General features: G+C 41.9%; 1 protein-coding gene across 1 annotated transcript in view; it reads right to left on the bottom strand.

Moving 5' to 3' along the window:
* Positions 1-7,655: 7,655 nt before the first annotated feature.
* LOC120860176 (oral-facial-digital syndrome 1 protein-like) overlaps positions 7,656-16,290 on the bottom strand; it is a gene marked incomplete at its 5' end in the record, with an annotated part of 79,836 nt that continues 71,201 nt past the window's right edge. Inside the window, 6 exons of the mRNA XM_040235967.1 lie at positions 7,656-7,698; positions 7,991-8,057; positions 8,586-8,733; positions 9,342-9,504; positions 12,506-12,620; positions 14,314-14,414. Coding sequence (XP_040091901.1) covers positions 7,656-7,698; positions 7,991-8,057; positions 8,586-8,733; positions 9,342-9,504; positions 12,506-12,620; positions 14,314-14,414 — 637 coding nt within the window. The remainder of the gene's footprint in view (positions 7,699-7,990; positions 8,058-8,585; positions 8,734-9,341; positions 9,505-12,505; positions 12,621-14,313; positions 14,415-16,290) is intronic.

Here is a 16,290-nt window from a genome sequence, read left to right as displayed (position 1 = left end):
CACTGGTCACATATGTTACATATGGTAATATACATGTTTCAATGCTATTCTCTCATATCATCCCACCCCCACCTTCTCCCACTGAGTCCAAAAGTCTGTTCTTCACATCTGTTTCTCTTTTGCTGTCTTGCATATACAGTCGTTGTTAATATACCATATTGGTATTTCTATTGCTGACTTACCTCACTCTTTATAATAGGCTCCAGTTTCATCCACCTTATTAGAACTGACTCAAATGCATTTATTTTTTAGACCTGATATTCCATTGGGTATATGTACCACAACTAGCTTATCCATTCAAATGCTGTTGGATATCTAGGTTGCTTTCCCTGGAAGCTATCTCCCAGGACATAGCTATCCCATGTTCTTGATATTGTAAACAGTGCTGCAATGAACACTGGGGGTACACGTGTCTCTTTCAGTTCTGGTTTCCTCAGTGTGTATGCCCAGCAGTGGGACTGCTGGGTTGTATGGCACATGGACATCACCATATGGTCAACACCGAAATCAGATTGATTATATTCTTGGTGGTGAAAGATGGAGAAACTCTATATGTTCAGCAAAAACAAGACAGGGAGCTGAATGTAACTCAGATCATGAACTCCTTACTGCCAAATTCATACTTAATTGAAGAAAGTAGGGAAAACCACTAGACCCCTCAAGTATGACCTAAATAAAATCCCTTACAATTATACAGTGGAAGTGAGAAATAAGATTTAAGGGACTAGATTTGATACACAGAGTTCCTAATGAACTGTGGATGGAGGTTTGTGACAGTGTACAGGAGACAGGGATCAAAACCATCTCCAAGAGAAAGAAATGCAAAAAAGTAAAAGGGCTGTCTAAGGAGGCCTTACAAATAGCTCTGAAAAGAACAGAAGTGAAAAGCAAGGAGAAAAGGAAAGATATATCCATTTGAATGCAGAGTTCCAAAGAATAGTAAGGAGAGATAAGAAAGCCTTCCTCAGTGATCAGTGCAAGGAAATAGAGGAAAACAATAGAATGGGAAAGACTAGCGATCTCTTTAAGAAAATTAGAGATACCAAGGGAACATTTCATGCAAAGATGGGTTCAATAATGGACAGAAATGGTATGGACCTAACAGAAGCAGAAGATATTAATAAGAAGTGGCAAGATTATACAGAAGAACTGTACAAAAAGACCTTCATGACCCAGATAATCATGATGGTGTGATCACTCACCTAGAGTGAGACATCCTGGAATGTGAAGTCAAGTGGGCCTTAGGAAGCATCACTACAAACAAAACTAGTGGAGATGATGGAATTCCAGTTGAGTTATTTCAAATCCTAAAAGATGATGCTATGAAAGTGCTGCACTCAATATGCCAGCAAATTTGGAAAACATCAATGGCCACAGAACTGGAAAAAGGTCAGTTTTTATTCCAATACCGAAGAAAGGCAATGCCAAAGCATGCTCAAACTATCTGAAATTGCACTCATCTCACATGATAGCAAAGTAATGCTCAAAATTTTCCAGGCCAGGCTTCAATAATACATGAACTGTGAAATTCCAGATGTTCAAGCTGGTTTTAGAAAAGGCAGAGGAACCAGAGATCAAATTGCCAACATCTGCTGGATCATGGAAAAAGCAAGAGAGTTTCAGAAAAACTTCTATTTCTGTTTTATTGACTAAGCCAAAGTCTTTGAATGTGTGGATCACAACAAACTGTAAAATTCTGAAAGAGATAGAATTCCAGATCACCTGACCTGCCTCTTGAGAAATATGTAGGCAGGCTGGGAAGCAACAGCTAGAACTGCACATGGATCAACAGACCTGTTCCAAATAGGAAAAGGAGTACGTCAAGGCTGTATATTGTCACCCTGCTTATTTAACTTCTCTGCAGAGTACATTATGAGAAAAGCTGGGCTGGATGAAACACAAGCTTGAATCAAGACTGCCAGAAGAAATATCAATAACCTCAAATGTGCAGATGACACCACCCATATGGCAGAAAATGAAGAAGAACTAAAGTGCCTCTGGATGAAAGTGAAAGAGGAAAGTGAAGTTGGCTTAAAGCTCAACATTCAGAGAACTAAGAACATGGCATCTGGTCTCATCACTTCATGGGAAATAGATGGGGGAAACAGTGGAAGCAGTGGCTAACTTTATTTTTTTGGTGTCCAAAGTCACTGCAGATGGCAACTGCTGCCATGAAATTAAAGGATGGTTACTCCTTGGAAGAAAAGTTATGACCAACCTAGACAGTATATTAAAAGCAGAGACATTACTTTGCCAACAAAGGTCTGTCTGGTCAATGCTCTGGTTTTTCCATTAGGCTTGTATGGATGTGAGAGTTGGATTTCTAAGAAAGCTGAGGGCCAAGAATTGATGCTGTTGCACTGTGGAATTGGAGAAGACTTTTGAGAGTCCCTTGGACTGCAAGGAGATCCAATCAGTTCATCCCAAAGGAGATCAGTCCTGAGTGTTCATTGGAAGGACTGATGTTGAAGCTGAAACTCCAATACTTTGGCCACCTGATGCAAATAACTGACTCATTGGAAAAGAGCCTGTTGCTGGGAAAGATTGAGGGCAGGAGAGGAAGGAGGCGACAGAGGATGAGATGGTTGGACGGCACTACTGACTCAGTCAAGATGAGTTTGAGTAAACTCCAGGAGTTGATGATGGACAAGGAGCACTGGTGTGCTGTGGTCCATGGGTTGCGAAGATTCAGACATGACTGAGAGACTGAATTGAACTGACTGAACTGATGGCAGTTCTAGTCCAGATTTTTAAGGAATTGTTACACTGTTTTCAATAGTGGCTGTGCTAGGTTGCATTCACACCAATCGTATAAGACGGTTTCCTTTTCTTCACACTCTCCAGTATGTTTGTAGACTTTTTTATGGCAGCTTTTCTGACCAGCATGAGATGTTATCTCATTATGATCTTGATTTTCATTTCTCTGATAATTAGTTATGTTGAATATCTTTTCATGTGTTTGTTACCTATCTGTATGTCTTCTTCATAATAATGTCTAGTTAGTTCTTTGGCCCTCTTTTTGATTGGGTCATTTCATTTACCAGTATTGAACTGCATGAGTTGTTTATATATTGTGGAGATTAATTCTTTGGCAGTTTTTCATTTGCTCTTATTTTATCCCATTCTGAAGGCTCTCTTTTTACCTTGCTTATAGTTTCCTTCATTGTGCAAAAGCTTTTAAATTTAATTAGGTCCTTTTTATATTTGTCGTGTTCAACTCTTTGCGACCCCGTGAATCGCAGCATGCCAGGCCTCCCTGTCCACCACCAACTCCCGGAGTTCACTCAAACTCACATCCGTCGAGTCGGTGATGCCATCCAGCCATCTTATTCTCTGTTGTCCCCTTCTCCTCCTGCCCACAATCCTTCCCAGCATCAGAGTCTTTTCCAGTGTGTCAACTCTTCGCATGAGGTGGCCAAAGTACTGGAGCTTCAGCTTAATCATTCCTTTCAAAGAACACCCAGGACTGATCTCCTTTAGAATGCACTTGTTTGATCTCCTTGCAGTCCAAGGGACTCTCAAGAGTCTTCTCCAACACCACAGTTTAAAAGCATGAATTCTTTGGCGCTCAGCTTTCTTCACAGTCCAACTCTCACATCCATACACGACCACTGGAAAAACCATAGCCTTGACTAGATGGACATTTGGTGGCAAAGTAATGTCTCTGCTTTTGAATATGCTATCTAAGTTGGTCATAACTTTCCTTCCAAGGAGTAAGCATCTCTTAACTTCATGGCTAAAGGGAGTTAATCACCACTAGAGCAGTCTTACAAGAAATGTTAAAGGAAGTTCTTCAAGCTAAAATGAAAAGATGCTAATTATTGACTGGAAAACCTACCAAAGTACACAACTCTCTGGTAAAGGTAAATACATAGTTAAACTCAAAATGCTCTAATGTTGTAATTCAGTTCAGTTCAGTCACTCAGTCACGTCTGACTCTTTGTAACCCCATGGACTGCAGCACACCAGGCCTCTGTGTCCATCACCAACTCCCGGAGTTTACCCAAACTCATGTCCTTTGAGTCGGTGATGCCATCCAACCATCTCATCCTCTGTCGTCCCCTTCTCCTCCTGCCCTCAGTCTTTCCCAGCATCAGGGTCTTTCCAATGAGTCAGCTCTTCGCACCAGGTGGCCAAAGTACTGGGGTTTCAGCTTCAACGTCAGTCCTTCCAGTAAACACCAAGGACTGATCTCCTTTAGGATGGACTGGTTGGATCTCCTTGCAGTCCAAGGAACTCTCAAGAGTCCTCTCCAACACCACACTTCAAAAGCATCCATTCTTCTGCACTCAGCTTTCTTTATAGCGCAACTCTCACATCCACACTTGACTACTGGAAAAACCATAGCCTTGACGAGATGGACCTATGTTGGCAAAGTAATGTCTCTGCTTTTGAATATGCTGTCTAGGTTGGTCATAACTTTCCTTCCAAAGAATAAGTGTCTTTTTTAAATTTCATGGCTGCAATCACCATCTGCAGTGATTTTGGAGTGACCCAAAAGAAAGTCAGCCACTGTTTTCCTATCTATTTGCCATGAACTGATGGGGCCGGATGCCATGATCTTAGTTTTCTGAATGTTGAGCATTAAGCCAACTTCTTCACTTTCTTCTTTCACCTTCATCAAGAGGCTCTTTAGTTCTTCACTCTCTCCCATAAGGGTGGTGTCATCTGCATATCTGACGTTATTGATATTTCTCCTGGCAATCTTGACTCCAGATTGTGCTTCCTCCAGCCCAGTATTTCTCATAATGTACTCTGCATAGAAGTTAAATAAGTAGGGTGAAAATATACAGCCTTGACGTAGTCCGTTTCCTATATGGAACCAGTCTGTTGTTCCATGTTCAGTTCTAACTGTTGCTTCCTGACCTGCATATAAATTTCTCAAGAGACAGGTCAGGTTGTCTGGTATTCCTATCTCTTTCAGAACTGTCCACAGTTTATTGTGATCTACACAATCAAAGCCTCTGACATAGTCAATAAAGCAGAAATAGATGTTTTTCTGGAACTCTCTTGCTTTTTCCATGATCTAGTGGATGTTGGCAATTTGATCTCTGGTTCCTCTGCCTTTTCTAAAGCCAGCCTGAACATATGGAATTTCAGTTTACGTATTGCTGAAGCCTGGCTTGGAGAATTTTGAGCATTACTTTTCTAGTGTGCGAGAGGAGTTTGGCATTGCCTTTCTTTGGGATTGGAATGAAAACTGACCTTTTCCAGTCCTGTGGCCACTGCTGAGTTTTCCAAATTTGCTGGCATATTGAGTGCAGCACTTTCACAGCATCATCTGCCAGGATCTGAAACAGCTCAACTGGAGTTCCATCACCTCCACTAGTTTTGTTGATAGTGATGCTAAGGCCCACTTGACTTCACATTCCAGGATGTCTGGTTCTAGGTGAGTGATCACACCATCATGATTATCTGGGTCGTGAAGATCTTTTTTTTACAGTTCTTCTGTGTATTCCTGCCACCTCTTCTTAATATCTTCTGTTAGGTCCATACCATTTCTGCCCTTTTTGACCCCATCTTTGCATGAAATATTTCCTTGGTATCTCTAATTTTATTGAAGAAATCTCTAGTCTTTCCCATTCTATTATTTTCCTCTGTTTCTTTGCACTGATCACTGAGAAAGGCTTTCTTATTTCACCCTGATATTCTTTGGATAGCCCCCTAAATAACAGAGAGCTCTAAATGTGCTACCAAAACATGAGATGATGCTTTCTACAGTGAGTGATAGAAGAATGAAGAACAGGGAATGAAGAGGAAAAGTTAAAATTTTATCTCCTTTTCCTTCTGCCTCTGAAACTCAGCTTGCTCCTTGCAAAGTCTAGATCACATAGGTCTCAGAAAGTGGGGAGTCACAATACTAGCAATGGGAGCTTATCTCGCTCATCCTTGTCCTGCTCTTTGCAATTGTCCTAGCCCCTGCTAACCTGCTTAATCATGCCTGTCCATGTATAAAATCTTTGTAACTCCTTTGTTCGGGGCTCAGAGCTTGGAGTGTTAACTGCTCTGGGATTGCCAGTGTTAATAAATCTGAGTTCTCCAACTCTCTGGGTGTGGTACTTGGTTTCTCAGTAGTGGTTTCTGCAACATTACCACGAGCACCACTTGGGAGGCCCTAAACCATTTTATGAGAATATGTGTGTGCTAAGTCAATTCAGAAAGAATAATAAACACCCCTGAATATCCTTCCTGCTTTAGTATGAAGCTTAGTGACCAAACACACTTCACCAGCAAAAAGAACTAGCTCAATCTGAATGTGTAAAGGGAAATGAAACCTCTAGGGTTTCACTAGAAAGACAGAACAGACCAACTCTGCCTGTGTTATGCTCTGGGTGACCTTCAGTTAGCACTGAACGTCTAGAATAGAAAAACATGTGTTTGTATTTTCAGGGACAAACCATGAGGAGAGTGTCAAGGAAGATGGCCTCTTTTTTGACAGGTGGGAGCCCAGTTCTGAAGAGGAAGGAACACAATGGAAAGTTTAAAAAGGCAGGCCTTGGACTTGAGAAATGAGAGAAGTTTTCAAGTAGATATACCGAAGAATAACGGAGATTAAAAACAAAAACAAACAAACAAACAACAACAACAAAAAAAGCAGCAGCTCCTTTCATTGTAATGAAAGGCCTAAGAATGATAAACACTGAAGAGGTGCCACTTGACTATTTTTCATTTATACACTACTGAAAGGTTGCTGCTATGAGCTGAATGTTACACATGTGACCCCCAGAGGAGTCAATTTCAATCTGGGGTCAGAGACAAGGCTTGACTACTTGGAGCTTTTTGTATAGCAAAATTTTATTAAAGATTAACAGAGACAGGGAAAGCTTCTGAGATAGACATCAGAAGGGGACAGAAAGAGTGCCCCCTTGCTAGTTATTAGCAGCTGTTTTACGTCTGTTGAGTGAGTGAGTGAAAGTCGTTCAGTGGTGTCTGACTCTTTGTGACCCCATGGACTGTCCATGGAATTCTCTAGGCCAGAGTACTGGAGTGGATAGCCTTTCTCTTCTCCGGAGGATCTTCCCAACCCAGGGATTGAACCCAGGTTCAATCCACTGCACTGCAGGCAGATTGTTTACCAGCTGAGCCACAAGAGAATACCAAAGCTATTAATCAGATAAGAGAGACACCTCAAGGATGAGGCAGTTTCACCAAGACCCTCTCTCACAATATGCATTTTTGAGATTGGATGGCATGAAGTGTGTCATTTCCCGGCCATAAAACAATTGACAGTAATACTGGTTTGTTGAGCCATTATCAGCCCAAGGTTTGAGAAAAGAAAAAAAGTTAGTCTTGGGGAACCACTTTGAAGAAAGGCAGATTCCAAAGCAAATACAGTTTCATTAACACAGTTTAAGAAAAATGTTTCCATAAGAAAAATGCATTGGTTAGCTCTAGGCAGAAAAAGATATTGTCAACACAGAATTAAAAGAAGTCTGTGTGCAAAAAAGGAAGAAAAGGTCCACCACTAGCAGTTTGTTTCTGTCTTCCACCTCTGGCCTTCCTGTCTGTTACCCTCCCACTGTAGTAGCAAGTAGAACTAGGAATAAAAATCACACTGGATTACACATGAATTTTTATTGAGCAGTTTTTCTCACTACAGAGAATTCGCAGGCCACTATTTACGATCTGAGTAAGAAGCTGCGCAGCAAATGTGGTTACCAAATGTCATCTGGTTCTTCATGAGAAAAGCCCACAAAACTACATTAGGGAAAGAGAAAAATTTTTTAAATCTGCTACATTCTTATCAAGTTTATTCTGTGATTTCTATCATGTTCTCATTCCTTTTCTGTGGGGCTTCTACCACTGCTCATGATTTTTATCAGTAATTTTACAGGTTAATAAAATGTAGTAGTTTTGTTTTGTTTTTAAGTCAGTCATTTTGACTGTTTGTTATAGGCAGGCTCAAATATCTGAATGTTTCCGTTTGAGAATGAACCAGCAATATGCTAAATGGTTTGCATAAGAACACAAAATGCTGGGGACACCACACCTTTTGTCTTTGTCACTAGATGGCAGTATGTCCACTTCTGAGCTCTCTCTGACCACCTTTTTGGAACAATGACACAACACGGAGGTAGAGATGAGAATTTTGCAAGTAGATCTGTATTCATTTTGTTAAACACTTTATGATTTCTCTAGGAACTATTTTTGAAATATGTATGTAACTGAAGATTCTATAAAGGCAGTGACTTTTAAACATGATATTCTGCAAGCACGCCAGAATAAATTGCATGGAAAGCATTCTCAACATAGTATATTAGACTCAGATAAAATATTAGTCTTAGGACTGACACATTTGTCATTTCATCATAGAGCTTCCGATATATTTAGTTCTTGTTCTGAAGTTATTAAGACACATCTCAATTTCTACAAACTCTGACAAATCATTTACTCAAACAAAAGCCATGACATTTTGTCAGGACTTACAGATATTGAGAAGGCTGGAGCTCTATGTGACCTTCAGATTTTCTATACTTCTCCCTTCATCTCTAACAGAGAAGGTAGATCGTTATCCCAAGGTTTCAAGTAAACCACAGAAGCCCTCAGTACTCCCCACCCACAGATATCTGTCCACAGCATCCGCACCTTATCTGTAGTGTCCTGGTCTTGACTCTGTCGTAGGATTTTCATGTATTTCTCTAGAGGATTTTCACCACTAACAGACATAGATTTGTCTTTCATTTCCTGAACACTCATTTGCAAGTTTTTTTCATTTCCAACTTCAATTAGCCTCTGAAATGGGCACCAAAACAGGAAGTATACATATTTTAGAACATTTAAGTTGAAAACACACAGTAATATAATCCTGATCTTTTACCTACAACCCACATGAAAAGAATTGCTTTTTAATCTAAGTCATTGGTATCATTAAAGTGGGGACAAAAATATGACATCTCAATGCCTCAACTGGGATTCTCTGGTGGCTCAGACAGTAAAGAATTCACATGCAATGCAGGAAACCTGGGTTCAATCCCTGGGTCAGGAAGATCCCCTGGAGAAGGAAATGGCAATCCACTCTAATATTCTTGCCTGGAGAACCTCATGGACAAAGGAGCCTGGCAGGCTAAAGTCTCCTGGGTAGCGAAGAGTCAGACATGACTGAGCAAACACACAGAGAGTGAGAAAATCAACCACAATAGAAGGTCCTCCTCATTCATGAGCCTGTTTCGAGGACCAGATGAGGATGCATGGGAGCAGGCTGGCCTTGCTATCCTGAACCAGGAGATATGAGGCCTGTGTGCTCTGCAGCTGTCCTTAGGTCATCCAAGGCTGGTTCACTTCCCCACTCCTCCTAGGACTTGGAGACACCAGGGAACTCCCTCTCCCACCACCATGATTACCCTTTCCTGATCCAGCATTTCAAGTTCTCCCCACTCCCTCTGCAGAGTTTCCTGCCGTTTGGTCTGTCTCTGCTCTTCTTCCTGCCTTTGTTGCTTGGCCTGCTGTTCCCAAAGTTTATCTTCTTTCTTCTGTTCTTCAGGTGATTTCTGGTTGACATCTAATGGGGCAGAAAATGAAGAACCAATAGTTTTCAGAAGCAAATTTTTCAAACAGGGGATAGGTGTGCAGGGTGGCGGATGGGGGATGGGGATTGCCAAGACCCAGGTAGATAGTGTGATTCTCAGCTGCCACTGTGCACTTGCTTCAAGGGGCTGCTCTATCCTTACTGTCCTCAGAGCCCCTAAACCCACCCTGAGCAGCACACCCTGCCCACTTCTCAACTGTGCCCCCCATTTCCACCCTGATTGCAGAGGTGACCCCTGCATTTGCACCCCTGCATTTGGTTTCAAGCCCACCACATTCTTAGGATTCTTTTTTCTTTTTTTCTGTAGCTTGCACATGCAGATGTATTTTGTCTTTTTTTTTTTAATTTATTTTAATTGGAGGCTAATTACTTTACAATATTGTAGTGGTTTCTGCCATACATTGACATGAACCCACCATGGATGTACATGTGTTTCACATCCTGAACCCCTTCCCACCTCCCTCCCCATCCCCATCCCATCCCTCAGAGTCATCCTAGTACACCAGCCCTGAGCACCCTAGGATTCTGACCCAATTATTTGTCGCCATTTACTCTCACAGCACTTTGGCCATTCCCCTCACCCTACTCCCACGAGGGCATGAGAATCTCCTGCCCAAAGGAGGACAAAATCACCACCCTCCCCTTCCTACTCAAGCTACCTGGCGAACACTCCATTCCTTCCAGGCAGATCCCTCCCTGGGGTTTGGGACTGCCTCTGTTCCCATCATTCCCCCATAATTCCTCTTGTCCCTCTCTCTCCTCTCTGGCTTCATATGAATGCTTCTATGGGGCAGTTCCCTGCCATCTGCACATGGCAATCCAACAACAGTGGTTTCCCTCTGGTCCCTGTGACCGAGCTCACTCTATGCTCTGTCTACCAACTCCCAGGGCTTCGGGCTCCCTCCCCCTCATCCTGCTGCTACAGTGAGGATCCTGATCACCCTTCACCGACAGCGCCAACACCACCGTCTCTGTGCTCCCTGACACCAATCTCTCAGTCTTCAAGTCATCTTGCTTCCTTAACACCTGTCACCTCCTGAAGAGAAGGAAAGGAAGCACTGTGTGCTCTCTCTGCTCTGGTAGAGTCCAGACCACCACAGCCAAGGCCCTGTCAACCGGCCTTTTGAATTCCTCCATGAACCCCACTTTTGCACATCTAACCTCCCCCAGCACATTCACTGTCACTTGACTCCAGCTGCTCTTCTCTGCCACCTTTGCTCCCACAGTCCCCCTAATTGATGAGTTCCTTCCCCACTTCTCCCCACAAAACCACCTAGCCTGTAAACCCCACCTGTGTATACACCCAGTAGCCCCCACAGGGATGGGGAACCTCTCCAGTGCCTGCTGTGTCCACAATCATGTGTTATCTACTTTCTGTTCCTTCAGGATGAATCTCAGGCTTCCTTTGCCCACTCCAGAGAGCCCACAGCATCTCATAGGTTGAATTACATTCCAAATCCACTGCTTATGCTTTTTCCTCCAGTTTTGACTGAAAAACCTCAGTACCCAGCCCCCAACAGTGCTGAAAAACAGACAAATTCACTGCTTCAATACAGGACTCTGAACCTCTGTGCCAGGACCTGTTTCATATCACCAATGGAACTGAGCTTGTTCTCCTCACAGGAAGAGAGGCAACACAAGCTTGTCTTACCCTTGATCCTGGCTGTTAACCTGACTACCAGGAGGCAGGCTCTATTTATTTCCATGGGCAGAAAGGCAACCTTCTACCTCCTTGCTGGGGATGAGGGTCACCCCTGAAGGGTGCAGCCACACTTCTGAATGCTCATTTTAGAAGACATTATTCAGTTCAGCTCACTCAATAGTGCATGCCTCTTTGCGAATGCATGGACTACAGCACTCCAGGCCTCCCTATCTATCACCAACTCTTGGAGCCTGCCCAAATTCATGTCCATCGAGTCGGTGATGCCATTTAACCCTCTCATCCTCTGTCATCCCCTTCTTCTCCTGCCCTCAATCTTTCCTAGCATTAGGGTCTTTTCTAATGAGTCAGTTCTTTGCATCAGGTGGCCAAAATACTGAATTTCAGCTTCAGCATCAGGCCTTCCAATGAATATTCAGGACAGATTTCCTTTAGGACTGACTGGTTTGATCTTGCAGTCCCAGGGACTCTCAAGAGTCTTCTCCAACACCACAGTTCAAAAGCATCCATTCTTCCATGCTCAGTTTTCTTTATGGTGCAACTCTCACATCTGCATTTGGTTACTGGAAAAACTATAGCTTTAACTAGACGGACCTCTGTTGGCAAAGTAATGCTCTGCTTTTATATACACTGTCTAGGTTTGTCATAGGTTTTCTTCCAAGGAGCAAGCATCTTTTAATTTTATGGCTGCATCTGCAATATGCAGTGATTTTGGAGCCCCCCAAAATAAAGTCTGTCACTGTTTCCATTGTTTCCCCATCTATTTGGGATGAAGTGATGGGTACCATGATTTCAGTTTTCTGAGTGTTGAGCTTTAAGCCAACTTTTTCACTCTCCTCCTTCACTTTCATGAAGAGGTTCTTTAGTTTCTTTTCACTTTTTGGCATATGGGTGGTGTCATCTGCATACTGGAGGTTATAGATATTTCTTCTAGCAATCTTGATTTCAGCTTGTGTTTCATCCGACCCAGCATTTCTCATGATATACTCTGCATATAAATTAAATAAGCAGGGTAACAATATACAGTCTTGACATACTCCATTCCCAGTTTGGAAACAGTCCATTATTTCATGCCTGGTTCTAACCATGCCTGGTTGCTTCTTGACCTGCATACAGATTTCTCAGGAAGCAGGTAAGGTGGTCTCTTATTCCTATCTCTTTAAGAATTTTCCACAGTTTGTGATTCACACAAAGGTTTTGGTGTAGTCAATAAAGCAGAAGTAGATGTTTTTCTGAAACTCTCTTGCTTTTTTGATGGTCCAGTGGATGTTGACCATTTGATCTCTGGTTCCTTTGCCTTTTTAAGATCCAGCTTGAATATCTGAAAGGAGATGGGCCTGGCAGGCACACAGGCTGTGGCACTGTCCATGAAAGGCATGTCACCAGCCTGATGGATACTGTGTTTCTTGAACAGCCTTGGCACACTCCATCCATCTATAAGAGTACAAGCAAGTCTCCCCTAGCCCTCAGCAGCAGCGAGAGAAGAGAAGGTGGGGATAACCGCTTGCTGAGCACTGAAGTTTTAGAAAAAGCAACTGGGCCAGCCTTTTCCTTACAGGGTTCCAGGAACTCACTGGAGCCACTTGCCAATGTATCTGCTTCTCCAAGCGTTCTTAGGAGATTCATTTACAAATATTATTTGCTACCCAGTAGGGAAACTGGTCCAGCAACAGCAGAATTCATCTGACGTGGTGAAAGCATCTGAATTCTATTTTAATAGCAGTGATTTAACAAAGTTAATGAAGTTGGTTCAAAGATTTCATAAACTATACTAAGCTCTTTATTTTACCTGTTCAAAGTACTAGACATTCAGACTTGCAGATGAAGTTCTCAAGGCGAAGTAACAGGTTAACACACAAACACAAAGACTTTCTGGGGGATGGGATTAAGATGGTGCAGGAATAGGTCACAGAGCTCACCTTCTCCCACAAACACACTTCAAAACATCTGCACATGGAACAATTCTCACAAAACATTACAGAACACTGGAAGACCATATGAGACTTAACAAGAGGGCAACAGAAGTCTAGGTAACTAGGTAGGATGAAAAAAAAAAGAAAAACCAATAAAGAGAAAGGAATTGAGAGGGTATATGCAACCATGGCAGGGGCCTGTGAAAAAGGAAAGGTTTCTTCACCCTGGGAACTGAGGCTCAGGCTTTAGAAGTCAGAACCAGGGAGACAGCCTGAGAGGTTACAGTGTGCAAGGGAGTGTGGTAATAAGCCTGGACCAGCCAGGTAGTTCATGGGGTTGCAAAGAGTTGCATGTGACTGAGTGACAGAACAACAACAGCTGATAGATACTTAGGTTATTTTAAGTTTCTGGCTATTATGAATAAAGCTTATATAAAGGATATACCAAGCCATAAAGAAACTCAGAGCTTGTTGACACTACATCTCTATTGTTTAGTGAAGTAGGCTCTGAGGTCGAAAAATCTAAGGCAAGGTCAAAGCCAAGACAACAATTTCTAGTCTCTTAAGCTAATACTCTTAAATCTCCATTCTGTAACTAAGGAAGTGTTTTCTAAATCTGAGGCAATTGATGGAATCAGTATAATCCAAGAGTCACTTAACATTTTCACATTCTACAAAAGGGGGGGGGGAAGCAAATTTTAAGAAGTCATTTATTTTAAATCTGAGACAATCCTAACCTTCATAAATTAAAGATTCATTTTGGGGCTTGGCTCTGACTTTGCAGTTATTGTTGTTCAACAGTCACTAAGTAGTGTTCAATTCTTTGGGCCCCACGGACTATAGCACACCAGGTTTCTCTTTCCTTCACTATCTCCTGAAATTTGCTCAAACTCATGTCCATTGAGTGGCAAGGTCATTCAACCATCTCATCCTCTGTTGCCCTCTTCTCTTCCAGCCTGGATCATTTCCTAAGTTTGAAACTAGTTATCCTGAAATTTAAAAAAAAATGGAACTCAGAACTTAAAAAATCTTTGTGAAAAAAAAAACAAACCCTGGCACTGTATCTGTATCAGTGGCTTTATAAGAGAGCAAAACTGTGTTAATTTGTAGCTGCATCACTTTTTACAATAACTGGTATGTTTTGCCAAAACTGAATGTTCTATATTTTGAAACAGGTTCTACATATAAAAATAAGAATTAATATTCAAACTTACATTCAAAAGATGGTTCAAATTCCTCATTATCCTTAAAAGTTAGCTCGTGCGGATTTGAAAATTCACTTTTGTCTTGAAGCTCTGGTTGTCTCTGATGAAGACTGGATGGGAAGAATAAAATACAAAAATGTGAAGCTTTAATAAAGTAAGAAACAAGAGCAAAGGGTGATGAAAAGCCTTTTGTGACTCAAGAAAATGCTTTAGAAAATTAATTTTTTGTGGACTCACAGTGATTAGGAGCTACCTGCACTGGTTGCTTTCCATGCACCAGACATCATTCCAAACTGTTAGTGCATATTAACTCAGTCATTCTTTCACGTTGCCTCATTCCATGAGGTGGGTATTAATAAAGAATATGCTGGCACTCTCAAAGCAGTTCCGAAGAGGCATTTAAAAAAAATTCTTTTATTTTAAAATTTATTTATTTATTTTAATTGGAGGCTAGTTAGTTCACAATGTTGTGGTGGTTTTTGCCATACACTGACATGAAGCTGCCATGGGTGCACATGTGTCCCCTATCCTGAACCCCAACCCTACATCATTCCACACTCCATCCCTCTAGGTTTTCCCAGTGCACCAGCTTTGAGGGCCTTCCTTCATGTATTGAACTTGCACTGGTCATCTATTCTATATATGGCAATATATATATATCAAGATTGCCAGGAGAAATATCAATAACCTCAGATATGCAGATGACACCACCATTATGGCAGAAAGTGAAGAGGAACTAAAAAGCCTCTTGAGGAAAGTGAAAGTGGACAGTGAAAAAGTTGGCTTAAAGCTCAACATTCTGAAAACAAACATCATGTCATCTGGTCCCATCACTTCATGGGAAATAGATGGGGAAACAATGGAAACAGTGTCAGACTTTATTTTGGGGGGCTCCAATATCACTGCAGATGGTGATTGCAGCCATGTAATGAAAAGACGTCTACTCCTTGGAAGGAAAGTTATGACCAACCAAGATAGCATATTCAAAAGCAGAGACATTACTTTGCCAACTAAGGTCCATCTAGTCTAGGCTATGGTTTTTCCTGTAGTCATGTATGAATGTGAGAACTGGACTATAAATAAAGCTGAGCGTTGAAGAATTGATGCTTTTGGAGTGTGGTGTTGGAGAAGACTCTTGAGAGTCCCTTGGACTGCAAGGAGATCCAACTAGTCCATTCTGAAGGAGATCAGCCCTGGGTGTTCTTTGGAAGGAATGATGCTAAAGCTGAAACTCCAGTACTATGGCCACCTCATGCGAAGAGTTGACTCATTGGAAAAGACTCTGATGTTGGGAGGGATTGGGAGCAGGAGAAGGGGACAACAGAGGATGAGATGGCTGGATGACATCACTGACTCGATGGACGTGAGTCTGAGTGAACTCTGGGAGATGGTGATAGACAGGGAGGCCTGGCGTCCTGCGATTCATGGGGTCACAAAGAGTCGGACACGACTGAGTGACTGAACTGAACTGAATATATATATTTCAGCTATTTTCTCAAATCATCCCACCTCGTCTTCTTCCACATAGTCCAAAAGTCCATTCTTCACATCTGTGTCTCTTTGTGGTCTTGCATATGGGGTCATCACTATCATCTTTCTAATTCCATATATATGCATTAGTATACTGTATTGGCATTTCTCTTTCTCACTTACTAACTATGTATAATAGGCTCCAGTTTTATCCACCTCATTAGAACTGACTCAAATGCATTCTTTTTTACATCTGAGTAATATTCCATTGTGTACATGTGCCACAACTTCCTTATCCATTTGTCTGCCAATGCACATCTAGGTTGCTTCCATGTCCTAGTTATTGTAAACACTGCTGTCATGAACATTGGGGCACAAGTGTCTCTTTCAATTCTGGTTTCCTTGGTGTGTACGCCCAGCAGTGGGATTGCTGGGTCATATGGCAGTTCTATTTCCAGTTTTTTAAGGAATCTCCACAGTTTTCCATAGTGGCTATACTATTTTGCATTCCCACCA

The sequence above is a fragment of the Oryx dammah genome, unplaced genomic scaffold, assembly GCF_014754425.2.
Source record: "Oryx dammah isolate SB20612 unplaced genomic scaffold, SCBI_Odam_1.1 HiC_scaffold_11032, whole genome shotgun sequence".
NCBI lineage: Eukaryota > Metazoa > Chordata > Mammalia > Artiodactyla > Bovidae > Oryx > Oryx dammah.
Note: the sequence above shows the minus strand (reverse complement) of the source record. Positions and strands in the feature narration are given on the sequence as shown.